At 45.1% G+C, this 19,344-nt stretch overlaps 1 protein-coding gene across 1 annotated transcript; it reads right to left on the bottom strand.

Annotated features, from left to right (window-relative positions):
* Positions 1 to 13,282: 13,282 nt before the first annotated feature.
* On the bottom strand, positions 13,283 to 17,763 carry LOC127299349 (uncharacterized). Its single transcript, XM_051329301.2, has 4 exons — positions 15,747 to 17,763; positions 15,303 to 15,428; positions 13,982 to 14,283; positions 13,283 to 13,731 (listed from the first exon to the last, which is right to left on the bottom strand). The coding sequence occupies exons 1-3, from the start codon at positions 17,649 to 17,651 to the stop codon at positions 13,990 to 13,992; spliced, it is 2,325 nt and encodes a 774-aa protein (XP_051185261.1). The 5' UTR covers positions 17,652 to 17,763; the 3' UTR covers positions 13,283 to 13,731; positions 13,982 to 13,989.
* Positions 17,764 to 19,344: the final 1,581 nt, after the last annotated feature.

Raw genomic sequence — 19,344 nt, 5'->3', positions numbered from 1 at the left:
GGAAAGCATCGATTGCTATATTTGTGCTAGAGCTTTTATTTTGAAAACATGAAACAATTTTGTCAACGGTAGTAATAAAGCATATGTATCATGTAAATTATATCTTATAAGTTGCAAGCCTCATGCATAGTATACTAATAGTGCCCGCACCTTGTCCTAATTAGCTCGGATTACCGGGATTATCGCAATACACATGTTTTAACCAAGTGTCACAAAGGGGTACCTCTATGCCGCCTGTACAAAGGTCTAAGGAGAAAGCTCGCATTTGGATTTCTCGCTTTTGATTATTCTCAACTTAGACATTCATACCGGGACAACATAGACAACAGATAACAGACTCCTCTTTAATGCATAAGCATGTAGCAACAATTAATGTTCTCATATGAGATTGAGGATATATGTCCAAAACTGAAACTTCCACCATGATTCATGGCTTTAGTTAGCGGCCCAATGTTCTTCTCTAACAATATGCATGCTCTAACCATTAAAGTGGTAAATCTCCCTTACTTTAGACAAGACGGACATGCATAGCAACTCACATGATATTCAACAAAGAGTAATTGATGGCGTCCCCAGAAAACATGGTTATCGCACAACAAGCAACTTAATAAGAGATAAAGTGCATAAGTACATATTCAATACCACAATAGTTTTTAAGCTATTTGTCCCATGAGCTATATATTGCAAAGGTAAAGAATGGAAATTTTAAAGGTAGCACTCAAGCAATTTACTTTGGAATGGCGGAGAAATACCATGTAGTAGGTAGGTATGGTGGACACAAATGGCATAGTGGTTGGCTCAAGGATTTTGGATGCATGAGAAGTATTCCCTCTCGATACAAGGTTTAGGTTGGCAAGGTTATTTGAAACAAACACAATGATGAACCGGTGCAGAAAAACTCACATAAAAGACATATTTTAAACATTATAAGACTCTACACCGTCTTCCTTGTTGTTCAAAACTCAATACTAGAAATTATCTAGACTTTAGAGAGACCAAATATGCAAACCAAATTTAGCAAGCTCTAGGTGTTTCTTCATTAATAGGTGCAAAGTATATGATGCAAGAGCTTAAACATGAGCACAAAAATTTCCAAGTATCAAATTATTCAAGACATTTTAGAATTACTACATGTAGCATTTCCCGATTCCAACCATATAACAATTTAACGAAGAAGATTCACCCTTCGCCATGAATACAATGAGTAAAGCCTAAGGACATATTTGTCCATATGCAACAGCGGAGCGTGTCTCTCTCCCACACAATGAATGCTAGGATCCATTTTATTCAAACGAAAACAAAAACAAAAACAAACCGACGCTCCAAGCAAAGCACATAAGATATGATGGAATAAAAATATAGTTTCAGGGGAGGAACCTGATAATGTTGTCGATGAAGAAGGGGATGCCTTGGGCATCCCCAAGCTTAGACGCTTGAGTCTTCTTAAAATATGCAGGGGTGAACCACCAGGGCATCCCCAAGCTTAGAGCTTTCACTCTCCTTGATCATATTGTATCATCCTCCTCTCTTGATCCTTGAAAACTTCCTCCACACCAAACTCGAAACAACTCATTAGAGGGTTAGTGCACAATAAAAATTCACATGTTAAGAGGTGACACAATCATTCTTAACACTTCTGGACATTGCACAAAGCTACTGGATATTAATGGAACAAAGAAATTCATCCACCATAGCAAAAGAGGCAATGCGAAATAAAAGGCAGAATCTGTCAAAACAGAACAGTCCGTAAAGATGGATTTTATTGAGGCACCAGACTTGCTCAAATGAAAATGCCCAAATTGAATGAAAGTTGCGTACATATCCGAGGAACACGCACGTAAATTGGCATATTTTTCTGAGCTACCTACAGAGAGGCATGTCGAAATTCGTGATAGCAAAGAAATCTGTTACTGCGCAGTAATCCAAATCTAGTATGAACCTTACTATCAACGACTTTACTTGGCACAAAAATGCACAAAACTAAGATAAGGAGAGGTTGCTACAGTATTAAACAACTTCCAAGACTCAAATATAAAATAAAAGTGTTGTAGTAAAAACATGGGTTGTCTCCCATAAGCGCTTTTATTTAACGCCTTTCAGCTAGGCGCAGAAAGTGTATATCAAGTATTATCAAGAGACGAAGTATCAACATCATAACTTGTTCTAATAATAGAATAAAAAGGTAACTTCATTCTCTTTCTAGGGAAGTGTCCCATACCTTTCTTGAGAGGAAATTGATATTTAATATTACCTTCCTTCATATCAATGATAGCTCCAACAGTTCGTAGAAAAGGTCTTCCCAATATAATGGAACAAGATGCATTGCATTCAATATCCAAGACAACAAAATCAACGGTGACAAGATTATAGTTAACGGTAATGCGAACATTATCAACTCTCCCCAAAGATTTCTTTATAGCATGATCAGCAAGATTAACATCCAAATAACAATTTTTCAATGGTGGCAAGTCAAGCATATTATAAATTTTCTTAGGCATAACGGAAATACTTGCACCAAGATCACATAAAGCATTACAATCAAAGTCATTGACCTTCATCTTAATGATGGGCTCCCAACCATCCTCTAGCTTTCTAGGAATAGAAGCTTCACGTTCTAGTTTCACTTCTCTAGCTTTTATGAGAGCATTTGTAATATGTTTTGTGAAAGCCAAGTTTATAGCACTAGCATTAGGACTCTTAGCAAGTTTTTGTAAGAACTTTATAACTTCAGAGACGTGGCAATCATCAAAATCCAAACCATTATAATCTAAAGCAATGGGATCATCATCCCCAATGTTGGAAAAAATTTCAGCAGTTTTACCACAAGCAGTTTTAGCAGTTTTAGCAGTTTCAGGCAATTTTGCACGCTTTGCACTAGAAGTAGTAACATTGCCAACACCAATTATTTTACCATTGATAGTAGGAGGTGCAGCAACATGTGAATCATTAACATTACTAGTGGTGGTAATAGTCCAAACTTTAGCTACATTATTCTCTTTAGCTAGTTTTTCATTTTCTTCTCTTTCCCACCTAGCATGCAATTCGGCCATCAATCTTATATTCTCATTAATTCTAACTTGGATGGCATTTGCTGTAGTAACAATTTTATTTTCAATATCCTTATTAGGCATAACTTTCGATTTCAAAAGATCAACATCAGAGGCAAGACTATCAACCTTAGAAGCAAGAATATCAATTTTATTGAGCTTTTCCTCAACAGATTTGTTAAAAGCAGTTTGTGTACTAATAAATTCTTTAAGCATAGCTTCAAGTCCAGGGGGTGTGTTCCTATTATTGTTATAAGAATTCCCATATGAATTACCATAACCGTTACCATTATTATAAGGATATGGCCTATAGTTATTACTAGAATTGTTCCGATAAGCATTGTTGTTGAAATTATTATTTTTAATGAAGTTTACATCAACATGTTCTTCTTGAGCAACCAATGAAGCTAACGAAACATTATTAGGATCAACATTAGTCCTACCATTCACAAGCATAGACATAATAGCATCAATCTTATCACTCAAGGAAGAGGTTTCTTCGACAGAATTTACCTTCTTACCTTGTGGAGCTCTTTTCGTGTGCCATTCAGAGTAATTAATCATCATATTATCAAGGAGCTTTGTTGCTTCACCAAGATTGATGGACATAAAGGTACCTCCAGCATCTGGATCCAATAGGTTCCGCGAAGAAAAGTTCAGTCCTGCATAAAAGGTTTGGATGATCATCCAAGTAGTTAGTCCATGGGTTGGGCAATTTTTAACCAAAGATTTCATTCTTTCCCAAGCTTGGGCAACATGTTCATTATCTAATTGTTTAAAATTCATTATGCTACTTCTCAAAGATATGATTTTAGTAGGGGGATAATATCTACCAATAAAAGCATCCTTGCATTTAGTCCATGAATCAATACTATTCTTAGGCAGAGATAGCAACCAATCTTTAGCTCTTCCTCTTAAAGAGAAAGGAAAATATTTTAATTTTATAATGTCACCATCTACATCTTTATACTTTTGCATTTCACACAATTCAACAAAGTTATTGAGATGGGCAGCAGCATCATCAGAATTAACACCAGAAAATTGCTCTCGCATAACAAGATTCAGTAAAGCAGGTTTAATTTCAAAGAATTCTGCTGTAGTAGCGGTGGAGCAATAGGTGTTCATAAGAAATCATTATTATTTGTGGTTGTGAAGTCACACAACTTAGTATTTTCAGGGGTAGCCATTTTAGCAGTAGTAAATAAAGCAAACTAGATAAAATAAATGCAAGTAACTAATTTTTTTGTGTTTTTGATATAGAGTGCAAGACAGTAAATAAAGTAAAACTAGCAACTAATTTTTTTGTGTTTTGATATAATGCAGCAAACAAAGTAGTAAATAAAGTAAAGCAAGACAAAAACAAAGTAAAGAGATTGGATTGTGGAGACTCCCCTTGCAGCGTGTCTTGGTCTCCCCGGCAACGGCGCCAGAAAATATGCTTGATACGCGTACAACACGCGTCCGTTGGGAACCCCAAGAGGAAGGTGTGATGCGTACAGCGGCAAGTTTTCGCTCAGAAAGAAACCAAGGTTTATCGAACCAGGAGGAGCCAAGAAGCACGTTGAAGGTTGATGGCGGCGAGATGTAGTGCGGCGCAACACCAGGGATTTTGGCGCCAACGTGGAACCTGCACAACACAACCAAAGTATTTTGCCCCAACGAAACAGTGAGGTTGTCAATCTCACCGGCTTGCTGTAACAAAGGATTAGATGTATAGTGTGGATCATGATTGTTTGCAAAGAACAGTAAAGAACAATAGCAGCAGATTTGTATTTCAGATGTAAAGAATGGACCGGGGTCCACAGTTCACTAGAGGTGTCTCTCCCATAAGATAAATAGCATGTTGGGTGAACAAATTACAGTTGGGCAATTGACAAATAGAGAGGGCATGACCATGCACATACATGATATGATGAGTATTGTGAGATTTAATTGGGCATTACGACAAAGTACATAGACCGCTATCCAGCATGCATCTATGCCTAAAAAGTCCACCTTCAGGTTATCATCCGAACCCCTTCCAGTATTAAGTTGCAAAACAACAGACAATTGCATTAAGTATGGTGCGTAATGTAATCAATAACTACATCCTCGGACATAGCATCAATGTTTTATCCCTAGTGGCAACAGCACATCCACAACCTTAGAACTTTACATCCTTTGCCCAGATTTAATGGAGGCATGAACCCACTATCGAGCATAAATACTCCCTCTTGGAGTTAAGAGCAAAAACTTGGCCAGAGCCTCTACTAATAACGGAGAGCATGCAAGATCATAAACAACACATATTTAATAGATTGATAATCAACATAACATAGTATTCTCTATCCATCGGATCCCGACAAACACAACATATAGAATTACAGATAGATGATCTTGATCATGTTAGGCAGCTCACAAGATCCGACAATGAAGCACATGAGGAGAAGACAACCATCTAGCTACTGTTATGGACCCATAGTCCAGGGGTGAACTACTCACTCATCACTCCGGAGGCGACCATGGCGGTGAAGAGTCCTCCGGGAGATGATTCCCCTCTCCGGCAGGGTGCCGGAGGCGATCTCCAGAATCCCCCGAGATGGGATTGGCGGCGGCGGCGTCTTAGTAAGGTTTTCCGTATCGTGGCTCTCGGTACTGGGGGTTTCGCGACGAAGGCTTTAAGTAGGCGGAAGGGCAACGCGGGGGGCCACACGAGGGCCCCACACACCAGGGCCGCGCGGCCAGGGGCTGGGCCGCGCCGCCCTGTTGTGGCGGCGCCTCGTGGCCCCACTTCCTTTCCCCCTCGGTCTTCTGGAAGCTTCGTGCAAAAATAGGACCCTGGGCGTTGATTTCGTCCAATTCCGAGAATATTTCCTTTGTAGGATTTCTGAAACCAAAAACAGCAGAAAACAACAACTGGCTCTTCGGCATCTCGTTAATAGATTAGTGCCGGAAAATGCATAAATACGACATAAAGTATGCATAAAACATGTGGATATCATCAATAATGTGGCATGGAACATAAGAAATTATCGATACGTCGGAGACGTATCAGCCGGACACAACGAAAAGCGAGGCAGGGAGTGGCGGGGCCGACCCGTCAGCGACTCATTCAAGTTTGGACCTAACCGTCGCCTACCTCGCGGCGGAAGTTAATCGCGCGACGGCATCTTTGCCTTAATGGCGACGGAGGGGCAGGCGAGACATCCCGTCGGTGCTGCGCAGACTCCACGCGTCGCCGGCGTTCGCACGCCACCGCCCGTTCCCGCGCGATCTTCCCGCCTCTTCTCGCCTCTTCCCGCGCTCTCTTCCCGCGCTTTCTTCCCGACGCCAGCGTCTATAAAAGGCCTCCCGGCGTAATTAGTAGCCGACGGCAACAAACACAGCCCTCGTCGCTCCACCGCCGTCTCCTCCACCACCAGTGGCAATGGTGAACCTCCCCGACGCTGGCCAGTTCCCTCCACCACCGTATCCTCCACTTCCAGTCCTGGATTCGCAGGTCGACATCGACCCCGCCGCCCGGGATGAGCGGCGGCGAGGGATGCTGCTTTGGCCTGGCTCTCGTCAGCAGCGGCGGAAGGTACTCGAGGAGGAGGCCCGCCAGCGGCGTGAGGCGGCGCACGCGGCGTTCTACGCCCCTGCCTCCGCAGCTGAGGAGGCCGCAGCGGCAGCAGCGTGGCACGAGCAGACGACGGCGGACACCAATGCGGTGTTCGACGCCTCGACGGCAGAAGAGGCGCAACGGCGCCAGACGGAGGTGATGGAGCAGCGGTGAGCTGATGAGCTCCACCGCCAGCAGGAGGAGCAGGACACGTTGTACCGTGAATGGCGGGAGGCGATCGAGCGCCGGCGGCGGGACTCGATCGAGCGCCAGTAGCAGCTGGCGGCGGAGGAGCGTCGGCAGCGGGAGGCGGTGCTGGCGGCAACGAAGGCGGCCTTGGCGAGGCGGGCGGACGAGTTGGCGGCGGAGGCCGACGCGTTGGCGGCGGCGATGATGGAGGCGCCAACGGATGTGGAGGAGGAGGAGGCCGAGGCGGAGGAGGAGGAGACCGAGGTGGAGGACGACGACGACGACGACGACGACGAGTTCGAGTGGTCCGACGACGACGGGCCACACCCGGACGAGACGGCCGATCAGCAGGGCGCTCGTCGAGTCGTTCGAGTCGGAGAAGAAGCTCCAGGACGACGCACGTGCCCGCGAAGAGGCGCAGATTCGTCGTGCCGTCAAGCTCTTCCTCCAGGCGGTGCAGCAGGGGAGGGCGGACGTCGACGCGGTGCTGGAGCAGCGGCGTCTGGCCACCGCCCTACGCACGAAGAGGCGGCGCGCGCAGCAAGAGCTGCGGCGGAGGGCAGGCGACGCCGGGGCGGGGCCGTCGAACGCACCGCCGGGCGGTCAGTAGGCTAGGTTTAGATGAAATCTAGCCGTTTTCATTCAAACTTTGTAATATATAATCAAAATTGAATGAAAACTTTTATTTTCATGCACCAATATTTATTTGGGGGAGGCGTTTGGGGGACGCGGCTGGGAAGCGACGTCCCCCAAACGCGGCACGAACAAAACATGTCCCCGAAACGCTCGATTCGGCGCGATTTAGGGGACGCTTGGGGGACGCGGCTGGAGATGCTCTAAGCTGATTTGTTTTTGGGATTCATGAAGTGGGAATAGCCGCAAGTCCATCATGCTTACGGGCTCGATCTGGTTGCAGAGCTCTCTATGAGACGGCTCCACGGCAAACCTAGCAACCTCAATGACGAGCTTAGCACCCCCTTCTCAAGGGTACAAATTGCTCTCCCGAATTTTCTGAATTTTCTCTTCAGCAAGGTATGTACTGCCGCCTTGGGAGATGACATGCAAACACTTCAGTGTCCATTGGTGTGATCTTATAAAGAATAACAAAATAACAGATAATTTTGACACAAGTGTATTGCGACAATCTCTCTCTGTATTGTGTTACACTAGAACATGAAGCGCGCTTTGCTGCGCCCGTCATCTCTAAGAAAAAATGTAAATTAACAGTACAGCAATGCTTCACACTTTCAAGGAGATTATTTTTTAAATCAGCACCCACTGAGAGTTTTTTTTTGTATAACAAGTAATATGTAGAACGAATAACACTTATACAATAATTTTACATTAGGATATGAGGCTGCAATTTAAATTGAGATGATTTTGTCAATTTGTGTGGAATGGGTTTTCACTTTGTTCAATAAATTAAGAGATAAGGTCCCTAAATCAGTCATAAACAAGCTGTCTTAACCATTTTAACGTCAGTAAATCTAACTTGGCTTAACCTCTGATTATATACATTACACCAGCAGCAGCAAAAAAAAAAAGAGTATTGAGTACAACATAACAATAGGGGCGATAAGCATGAACCTGGATGTATAAAAGAGAAGGCTGTTGAGAATGGACAACTAGTATTCACAGGGGGGCCAAAGGCCAATACATGTACATGAGTTACAATATACAGGGAAGTCCCTCATACACTGGGAATATACAGTAAAGGAGTCTATACAACACTGAGTTTGGAGAGAAAGAACCCATGTTGTGCTCTAGTCTGGGAATTCGTGAAGAAATCAGCAAGCTGTAGCTAGGAAGGCACATACTGTAGAGCCATAACTTGATCCGGCACAACATTACGCACAAAGAAGGCATCAACGCCAATGTGTTTGGTGAGCTCGTGCTTCACCGAATCACGCGCAATATTGATGGCACCAGTACTGTCAGATAAGAGAGGAGTCGGTGCGTCAGCAGAAACATCAAAGTCCTACAATAACTAGCGTAACCAATTCACCTCTGCCGTCAAGAGAGTCATCGCTCGTAACTCAGCCTCGACACTCGAACGAGAGACTACAATCTGCTTCTTGGTCTTCCAAACAATGAGAGAACCACCAAGAAAGACACAGTAGACAAAAAGAGACTTGCGATCCGATGGATCACTAGCCCAGGTAGCATCTGAGTAGGTCTGGAGCTGTAAGGAGCTGGAATGAGGAAACAAGAGACGACAGGAGATAGTACCACGAAGATAACGGAGGACACGAAGGAGATGACTATAGTGGACACTAGTGGGATCAGACATGAACTGACTCAGGTGGACCGGGTAGGAGATGTTAGGACGGGTGACAGCAAGGTAGACAAGTCTCCCAACCAAGTGACGATAGCGAGTCGGATCCGGAAGAGGATCACCATCAGTGGAACGAAGATGGACATTGACCTCCATAGGAGTCTGAACAGTGCGCTCATCACCAAGAGCGGCACGAGTGAGAAGGTCCTGAATATACTTCTTCTGGGAGATATAGAAGCCATCAGAGGTAGAAGAAATCTCAATCCCAAGAAAGTAGCGAAGAAGACCAAGATCAGTCATGAGAAACTGATCACGAAGACGTGCATTGACAAAGGCAATGTACTCAGGGTCGTCACTTGTGATGATCATGTCATCGACATAAAGAAGAAGGAGAGTCCGACCACGAGAAGAGGTGTGGAAAAAGAGCGCAGGGTCATGCGCGCTGGGGACAAAACCAGCAGAGGTCACCACAGAGGCGAAACGCTGAAACCAGGCACGAGGGGTTTTCTTAAGGCCATAGAGAGAGCGTTGGAGACGACAGACCATGCCATCGGGAATAGAGTACCCAGGAGGTGGCTGCATGTATACCTCCTCACGTAACTCACCGTTAAGAAAAGCATTCTGCACATCAAGCTGAGAGACAGACCAGTGACGAACAGAAGCAACGGTAAGAAGAGTACGAACAATGGTCATGTGAGCCACTGGAGCAAAGGTCTCATCATAGTCACGGACATGCTCCTGTTGAAAGCCGCGAGCCACAAGACGAGCCTTGTAGCGCTCAAGAGAACCATCGGAGCGAGTCTTGATCTTATAGACCCACTTGCAGGTGATGGGACGAATAGAGGGAGGAGGAGTGACAACATCCCAGGTGCCAGTACGCTCAAGAGCAGCAATCTCCTCAGTCATCGCTAGCTGTCATTCGGGATGAGCAACAGCATCCCGATAAGAGGTTGGTTCAAGGATAGCAGAGAGACCGTAGTGAGTGGGAGAATAGCGATCATGAGGAGGATGAGGACGGGCACGAAGATGATGAGTCGGCTCAGACGGAGAGGGCATCACACCAGAGGTGGAGGGCATATCAGTAGGAGCATCATCATCCTCACGTGGACGACGGGAGTAGTGAAAAGGGTAGGGAGGGAGCACCGTAGGCGAGGAAGGGGACATGGGAGAGGAAGATGGGGAGGGTGGAGAAGGAGGTGAGGGAGGAGAGAGGGGTCTGGTGGGTGAAGAAGGAGTAGAAGGTGGTGAGATACTCGGCGGAGCAGGGACCGGAAGCACAGGAGGAGGTGCGTCTTCTAAAATCGATATTATGCGGATTTTGGCGGGAACTTTTCTGAAATACAAAAACAGCAGAAAAAACTGGCACTGTGGCATCTTGTTAATAGGTTGGTGTCGGAAAATATATAAAAGTGCAACGAAGTATGAGCAAAACATATATGTATTGGTGTAAAATAAGTATGTATCATCAAATATTATAGATATGTTTGAGACATATCAATGTCACTATATGAAGGGATGATAAATCATTTAATATCAGTCGTTGACATAGACATGCATACCTCTCAAAATAAAAAAAAATCAACATTCCTATCGCATTCAAAATGAAAAGGTGTAGCACATGAGTAATCTTGCTTTCCTTTGCGTAGGGCAAATCTTATACTTTAATGTTGAGTTACCATCCTTTCCTCGAGCACCTTCTTGAAAGCATAGCTGTCATTCTTAGTTTAATGTGCTTGTCCCAGAATAAGATTAGTTGTGGTATAACTGTGATGCTTGAATCTTTTGATATTTTTACTTCTAGTCTTCTCTTGAACTTCAGAGGTGTCCTGGCATTTATGTTTTGCTCCACAAATAAGAGCAAGCGAAATAACACTTTATCATATCATGTTATGAACATTGCAATCTTGCAGACACTTATGTTTCATGTTGTTTAATATTGTGTTGGTATCTTTCCATAGCTTGCATAACTATCGAGTAACTGCAGTTGCATGATTCTTATTATGACTTGTCTAAGTATTTGATCATGTAATGAGAATATATATGTACGAAATCAATAATAGGTTCGTGAAAGTTTCGTTTATCGCACAGTTGTCATTGAATTGCTTGAGGATAAGGAATAAGCTAAGCTTGGGGGGAGTTGATACGTCCAAAACGTATCTACTTTCCTGAACACTTTTGTTGTTGTTTGCCCTCTATCTTGTGTGTTTTAAATGCAACTAACACGGACTAACGTTGTTTTCAGCAGAATTGCTCTAGACTCTCGTTTTTGTGCAGAAATCCAACTTTCAGAAAAATTCCCGGAAAATATCGCAAAACTCATATTTCACCCGAAGACTCACAGAGCCAGAAGACGAGACAGAGGGGGCCACGAGGGGCCCACACCTGCCCTAGGCGCGGGCCAGGCTTGACCGCGCCTAGGGGTGTTCTGGCCGCCTCGGCCACCCCCTCGACCTCTCCTTCATACTATATAAAGCCCCTGACCTCAAAATACCGGGGGTTCGACGTTTTTCCAGAAAGAGTTCCGCTGCTCCGCCGCCACCAGAAACTCCAATCACCGACACCTCTCCATCAACCATTCATGATTCCCCCATCCATGTGTGAGTAATTCCCCGTTGTAGGCTGTAGGGGATGGTAGGGATTGTATGATATTGGTCATGTAATAGCTATAAGATTGTTATGGGCATAGTGCCTAGTATCCGGTGTTAGTATTTTTAACATTGTTGCAACTTGATATGCTTAATGCTTGTCGCTTTGGGCCCGAGTAACATGATCTCAGATCTGAACATGTTATTGATTCATGATGATAATTATTGTTTTTTATCATACCTGCAAGTTGTATACATATATTGTTGTCCGGAACCCGAGCCCAAAGTGACAGAAATTGGGACAACCGGAGGGGATGGCTATGATGTGAGGATCACGTGTGTTTACGGAATGTTAATGCTTTGGTTCAGTGCTCTATTAAAAGGAGTACCTTAATTACCTGTAGTTTCCCTTGAGCCCCCGCTGAACGTGAGGATCCGTTTGTGAGCTCAGTTTTTTTTCTAGGAATACTTCGCTTTGTAAAAGTACGAAGTATTGTATACATTAAGGCATTTGGTTCCAAGTAATACGGTGATTTTGAAAACTGGAGTATCTCAAAAACTGAAGTTTTTTTTTTTACATATTGAAAACTTCAACTCGGACCTATTTTTTCCTAAACGGAGAAACAAGCTCTTCATGCACCTCTTGAAACGCATCTTGTAACATCACGTTTGTTGTGATCATGAATAATTGACGGATCTAAAATTCCTTATGTTGTTTCTTGTCTTTTTTTCGGTGGAACACTGATTCAGAGCAGACGTCTGTTTAGTTCATCGGTGCCTAAGAGCTGCAGAAGCTAGTTGTGTTCTTCAACATTATCAGAGCAATCTTCAATATACAGAAGTTGAGAAGAAGTTGAACGACCTGCGCATGGCACGGCCCGGCCGTTCACGAAGATTTGGGATGGAAGCAGGTCGGCGGCGTGGTCGATCTCTGAACGACGGCAAGTGGAGTTGCCTCCAGATTCCCCTTCCGTAGTTAGCGGCACGTCCTCCATTTTCCTTTAATTTCTTTCCTTCAGCGCCTCAGCGATTCTAGTCAGGGCGTACAAATTCCGTAAAGCATCCTTAGGTGTAGCAAAATATTGGACTGGGAGCTACTACGTATTCTTGCTTTCATGCTTTTTCATTTCCTACAAGCGTATACGCCTACTCCAACTGACAAAGACTGTATTTTTGTTTCCTTCCTGACAAAGACTAGGAATAGATCAGGGATCTCATAAAGCTTTCAAGAAACACAAGCATGTGTGTCAGTAAACGAGCACACAACTTTCTGATCGACATTGAATTGCAGTGGTCAGTACTTCCAAAGCCTTGAATAACATTCTGCTAGATTTTTCTTTTATAAAGAACAATATGGTTGTTGTCCAATTAACAACTCATGTCACACCAGTATCATGCATCTTGAGAATATCAAAAGCCTGAAACCTGGGAATATTTTACCTCTCATACTCTGAAAGCTTGAAGGTGGATACCTCGACCCTGTATGAAGTAAGTTCTCAAATAAAAAAGAAACAATTAGCAGTTAAGCAACAAAACATACGACAGGAGACAGTTTCATGCGCTACAAACAAAAGTAGGAATAAGTAGCCCTACAACAGATTCAGCAAGCCACTGCTACCAACTCTCAAGTTCTATGTAAAATAAAAGGTGACCAAAAGTGGAGTAACGCCTGTTTTACAAATCTTCATGCACAAAAAACATCCATTTACTTCTTCCTAATGTGAATCTGATCAAAGAAATACTACCGAGTCTTCAGCCATTAGTACAACTGTACAAGCTCCAAGACAGAGATGCATAGTGACTGGAACAATCATCAAGTAACATTTACAAGTGGTACAATCGTTGTCACCAACACAGGGATGCAGCCAGTGACTGCAAACCCTCAAAGTAACATTTACAGGCGTACAATCGTTGTGGAATTTACAATGATTCTGACTCCCTAAAGGTCAATGTTTCAGAAATTGAGCTGACAGGTCCATCTTTCCAAACGAGTATCTGGACACTTCATAATGGTGGTTCTGAGACTCACTTTGTCAGTTTTCCAGCTTGAATCGTCTGCATTTATGCAATGAAAAGATCGTATGTCATCGATGTACACATACATACCTACTAACCAGTAATCACTAGTATTGTTCAAAGCAGTCATTAGATTGATATATATGTACCTTATCTACTGGTTAGTAATCTTGTTGTACTAGTTAGGTAATACAGCTATCTAGTGTCAAAGTGTGGTTTCAGATATATAAAAGATACTATTTTAAACATCCAGAAATAGATGGCAACATGTTATCTTTTATAAACTTACCTTTACTTTTATATTCCAGAAACTAGGGACTTCTGATATATCACAGTTACATGGGCTGGGGGTTCAAAAGCATTCTGCGCTCTCTGCAGTGAATCTTCTTTGTCGGATACAATTAGCAGGTGCCTAAGAGATGAAGAGTACTTCAGAAAACCTGAAGCAATAGAAAGCTCGTACTCCCCTCCTTTAAACCCTTCCATCTTCAAATAATGAAGATGATTAACAACTTCACAGGCTTTGATCTCCTCAGACCAATCATCAACTAAGGCATTATCAGCTTCTGTACTTGGTACATCATCCATTCTCTATTAAAAAAACAATAGATGCTTGAAAATTAATTAACAACCGACAAACCATATCGCAGGCAAATAAGAAAAAAATTGTCTTATGGCTGCTCACTGGATAGTTTTGATCTAAATCAACTGCAAATCAATGATATGTCCGTGCTAGCAGTTTGATATTGTTGTCGAGTTATTCAGAAAAGCACAAACAGTTACGTAACTAAGCATTGAAAGAGCCAAAGTTATGTTGCATGATCACTAATCGTAAACCTTTTAATCCCTTTCAATGTAAGTAAATAATGGTGTAAGGCAGTAATATTAATGTTAAATACAATCATAAAGCATGATGTAATTACATAAATCATGTGATTTCAAATCTAGTTCTGAGGATTACTACATGGATTTGCTGAACCAGGAAAAGTAGAATCGGCTAAGCCAGATTGATGAGCATAGAGGTTTCAAAATGTGAAGAACAGCAATCAATGAATAAAGGAAAAAAGTAGTACTAAAAATAACAAACCAGGACGAACTTTTTCACCTACATCCTGCTTTTGGCTATGGGACTAAATTTATCTGATATGCCCACTGAAAATCTAGCATAAGTAACAAATTGTTCTTTTTAAGATGCATTCTACAGTTTCAAACATAGAATAAGTTTGCAACTATTAGATGCAGTCAATTAGTCTAGCAGCATCCTGCAGATACTGATGCAACAGATCAGATCATCAGAAAGGTCCTCCCAAAGACTGATCAACAATCCCGACTATAAAGTCCAGCTCCTCAATCTTAGATCTTACCGTATATTAAACACGTACGATTTAGCACATATATTCCCAATTATGAGTAAAAAAACAACACTAGATTTCACGAAATGAACTGAGCAGATCCCATTAGTTACTGCTACATGCTATACCTGCCATCACAAATAGATCCATAACAAGCATGAACAGGACACTTAAAGAGGTTGAAATCCGGAAGTAGTGGAAAAGATTTGCAGAACCCCACAGCAGACTATTAACAGATTCAGAAGTTCGGGCTCTTACCCAGAGTGTTAGCTTCTTGAGGCGATTAAAGCATTTGAAGACGTTTAACAGATATTTTCGCTCGTTGACCATCGATAGACAAACACCAATGTAAAGATTCTTCAGATTTGGCATCAACGAAGTTCCCTACATAGTCACACAGAACCAAAATACTGGTTATTTATTAAAATTCTTGGTGCATGGACATATCTACAGAAACAAGTTTATAACAGATCAAAGTTTACCTTACGAAATATTGCAATATTTTATATACTTCAGAAATTATAACACAGCCATTTCATAAGGTAAGGAGCATCTCCTACTCTCTTGCGCTTTCAGAACATATACATTTGGAAGGGGGGCCAAAATTTTCAGTTCTTCTAGTCCAACATTGTTCCAGTAAAGCATAAATAAGAAACAATGTACTGTAGCGAATAAACCATCAGAAAATCAACAGTCGCTTACCCTTCTAATGTCGTGACATTTGAAGCTGATAGCTTGGTTGGAGATGTTTCCAACCATGGTTTGAAGATCTGGAGAGTTGTCAATACGTACCAAAAGCAGCTTCTGCGATCTCTTTGGTACTGCCGAGACTGTGATCTTCTTAAGTTCTGGAGCATGCTCGATTTCAATGACATTAATTTCTGAATACCAAATCTGTAGTATCACCAGAGTCTGCGAGCGAAGATACAGATCTTCATGGTAGTAGCCTAGGTGAAGCTCTCGCAGTCTTTTGCATTTGAGCACAAGATTCTTAAGGTCTTCTGATTTGATCAAACAATGCGCTATGTCCAGAAGAAGCAGATTATCGAATTCGGATGCAAAAATCTCTGATATTTTGAAGAAACAGATTCTTAACCTCAAGATGCCAGTGTTATCGGTACTGTTAATCGGGAACTCAAGGCTTTTCTGTGGCCAGGTCCTGTTGACTAGGATTACTTCTTCAACTTTACTGGCAACAAGCAATTTGAACAAGCTCTCTAACTGCTCAGAGTCAAACACAATGGTATCGAGCCTAAGCAGAGAAATTGGGCCCTTTGCATTGAGCAGAGCTTCACTAATCCTACTGATGGATCCGAACTGGAGATCATGTATGATGGTCATTTTACCTTGGGCATCCAAAGTTGGCAGAGCCTGACAGTCTGCCCAGCCAGTGCAGCCCAGTTCTGGCGGCATGCTTCCAAGATCGCTGCCCTGATTCTTGTTGACCTCCTCGTGCAGCAAGCCTCCAGGAGCCAAACTGCTTCTTACGAATCCTTGCCGCAGCCCTACTGAAGTGATGATGTCGACTCTGTTATCCTTGTCGTACTGAGAAGTGCTGCCCATCGCCTTGGCTCCTTGTGCTTCGCGTTCTTGACCGCCAAGACAGGGAAGGCCCTCCAGTATCTTGGAGCCAGAGCGGGAGGAGTACTGCGGCAGTGGCGCGACGCCCCTGCCCTCCCCGCCAGGGCCAAGCACCTCCGCTCGTGGCGCGACGCCCCTGCCCTCCCAGCCAGGGCCAGGTACCTCCGCTCGCGGCGCGAAGGCGAGGCGCCTTCCATCACCGCCACGGCCAGGACGAGGTACGTCCTCTCGCGGCACGGAGCCCCTGACCTCCTCCCCACGGCCAGGGCGAGGTACCTCAACACGCGGCGCGAAGGCGAAGCGCCTTCCATCACCGCCACAGCCAGGACGAGGTACGTCCTGTCGCGGCGCGACGCCCCTGCCCTCCTCCCCATGGCCAGGGCGAGGTACCTCCACTCGCGGCGCGAAAGCGAAGCGCCTTCCATCACCGCCACAGCCAGGACGAGGTACGTCCTGTCGCGGCGCGAAGCCCCTGACCTCCTCCCCACGGCCAGAGCGAGGTACCTCCACTCGCGGCGCGAAGGCGAAGCGCCTTCCATCACCGCCACAGCCAGGACGAGGTAGGTCCTCTCGCGTCGCGAAGCCCCTGACCTCGTCGCCACGGCCAGGGCGAGGTACCTCCACTCGCGACTCATCGCCCCTGGCCTCCCCGCCACGGGCAGGACGAGGGACCTCCCCTCGCAACTCGTCGCCCCTGGCCTCCCCGCCACGGGCAGGACGAGATGCCTCCCCTCGCGGCTCGTCGCCCCTGGCCTCCTCGCCACGGCCAGGGCGAGGTACCTCCACTCGCGACTCATCGCCCCTGGCCTCCCCGCCACGGGCAGGACGAGATACCTCTCCTCGCGACTCGTCGCCACGGCCAGGACGAGGGATCTCTGGTCGCCGCGCTTGAGTGCCGTCGTCCTGCGGATCAAGTACCCCGGCTCCTCCGTGGGCTGGTGGTGCTGGCGGGAGAGCATACATCACATTGGCTATGATCTGGAGAAGGCGTGGGTCGCGGGTGGGGAAGGGCGTCGCCGTCGCCATGCGGCGCGGCGCGGCACGGCGGCGGTTAGGGTTTTGAGCTTGGAGGGAAGGTAGGAGATGGAGTTGGCTTGGATCGAGGGGATTGGGGATTGGGGAAAAGGGGATCAATCAGGGGAGGGGCGGCCGTGAAATTTCGAAGCTAAAATTGCGGATCCGATGTAGCCGTTGTTGCGGCGCCTCTGCTTGCACTACGCATGTCGGCCCGTCAGTTCTGGGGCCACGCCTTCAGCTTTTGCTACCACCAACGGCCCGTCATGTCCTCAAAAAAAAAAACACCAATGGCCCGTCAAATACCGCTAGCGCAACAACCAACACCCAAAAGTGTGGAACAACCACAACAAGGCCCAGAGTGGGTTTCCAGCAACCTTTTTTTTTCATATAAATTTATTTTCATCGGAGGTCGTATGCAACCAGAAAATTCGTTTTCCCGAAACATGACATCATTTTATGTAATATATTAAAATTAATGTTTGTTAACTTCCTTAAAACTAGTTGACATAACACATGGCCATCTCAAACAATTTTAGTTTTAACTATTCTATCATTTTCTATGATCTTTTTGAAAACTATCCACAAGGGGAGGGGGCAAAACCTAAGATTAGTAGCAGGATGCCCAAAAAAGGGCAGGCTACTACTAAGCTGATAGTAGCAGCGTGCTGAAAATAAGACACGCATCTAGTATTTTGGCTGATTCGCGCTCATCAGCTCAATATATTGAAAGCGGACGGGCAAAGGCACGCGCGACCAGTATGGAAATAGCAGTCGTGTGCCCCTGATAAGGGGTTGCCCGATCTTCTTAGTAAGCACGGTGGTGGTGATGAACACACGATGAACACAGCGGAGATAACACGATGAGGAGGTGGAGACAACTTGTATGACGCCGACGAAGTCTCTCGATTGATTCCTGCTGCCAATGCAACAGCCCTCAACCCTGCAAGATATTCGCAACTCCACACACTTGCCCACATAGCCGCCGACCACGAAGCAGTAAATTGCAATCGTCTAATTCCCAATGGAACAGTAGATCACACTATGAACTAGGGTTTATCTTAAACGTGATCTAAACCTATTATGGGGACGTCCTGGGCACTTATATAGGGGTTCAGGACGACCAGAAGTCGAGAAAATACAATAATAACCGACCCAGATCGGGATCTGGTCGAGACTGACTTGGTCACGGCCGGCCTGGGGGGCGGTCGATCGGGCCAGGGGCTGGCCGGTCCGGTTTGGACCGGGCCAGGGACCGGGCTGACATCGGGCGGGGGTGCCAGGCTTACTGGATGGTGCCCGGTTGGCACCGTGTGGGAGCCGGCTGGCGCCAGGCTCATCCGGCGTGGCGGCCGGTGGGACCGGCCGTGGGGCCGGGCCGGCCGGCGTGGCGGTCGATTGCCCCGGGCGTGGGAGCGGCCTGGACTGCTTCTCCTTCCTTCGCGCATGCCTCTCTCTCTCCTCCCTCGCGCGTCCATGGGATGTCTTCATGTCCAGCTGATCCTCTCCTTCTCGTGCGATGCTTGCTCCCTCTTCGTACCTGATCATACATAAGTAAAAGGACTTAGGCAATATAAAGTTCTCATCGATCAAAGTACCATTTAGGAGTGAATTCACCTGCTCCTTAAGTAGCTTCGCACGAGCCCTTGTAATGGGTCCAATCCTGACTTTTTTTGACAATCAATACCACATATATTCATAATAA

The sequence above is a fragment of the Lolium perenne genome, chromosome 5 (assembly GCF_019359855.2).
Source record: "Lolium perenne isolate Kyuss_39 chromosome 5, Kyuss_2.0, whole genome shotgun sequence".
NCBI lineage: Eukaryota > Viridiplantae > Streptophyta > Magnoliopsida > Poales > Poaceae > Lolium > Lolium perenne.
The sequence above is the reverse complement of the archived record's forward strand: the minus strand, read 5'-3'. Positions and strand labels throughout refer to the sequence as shown.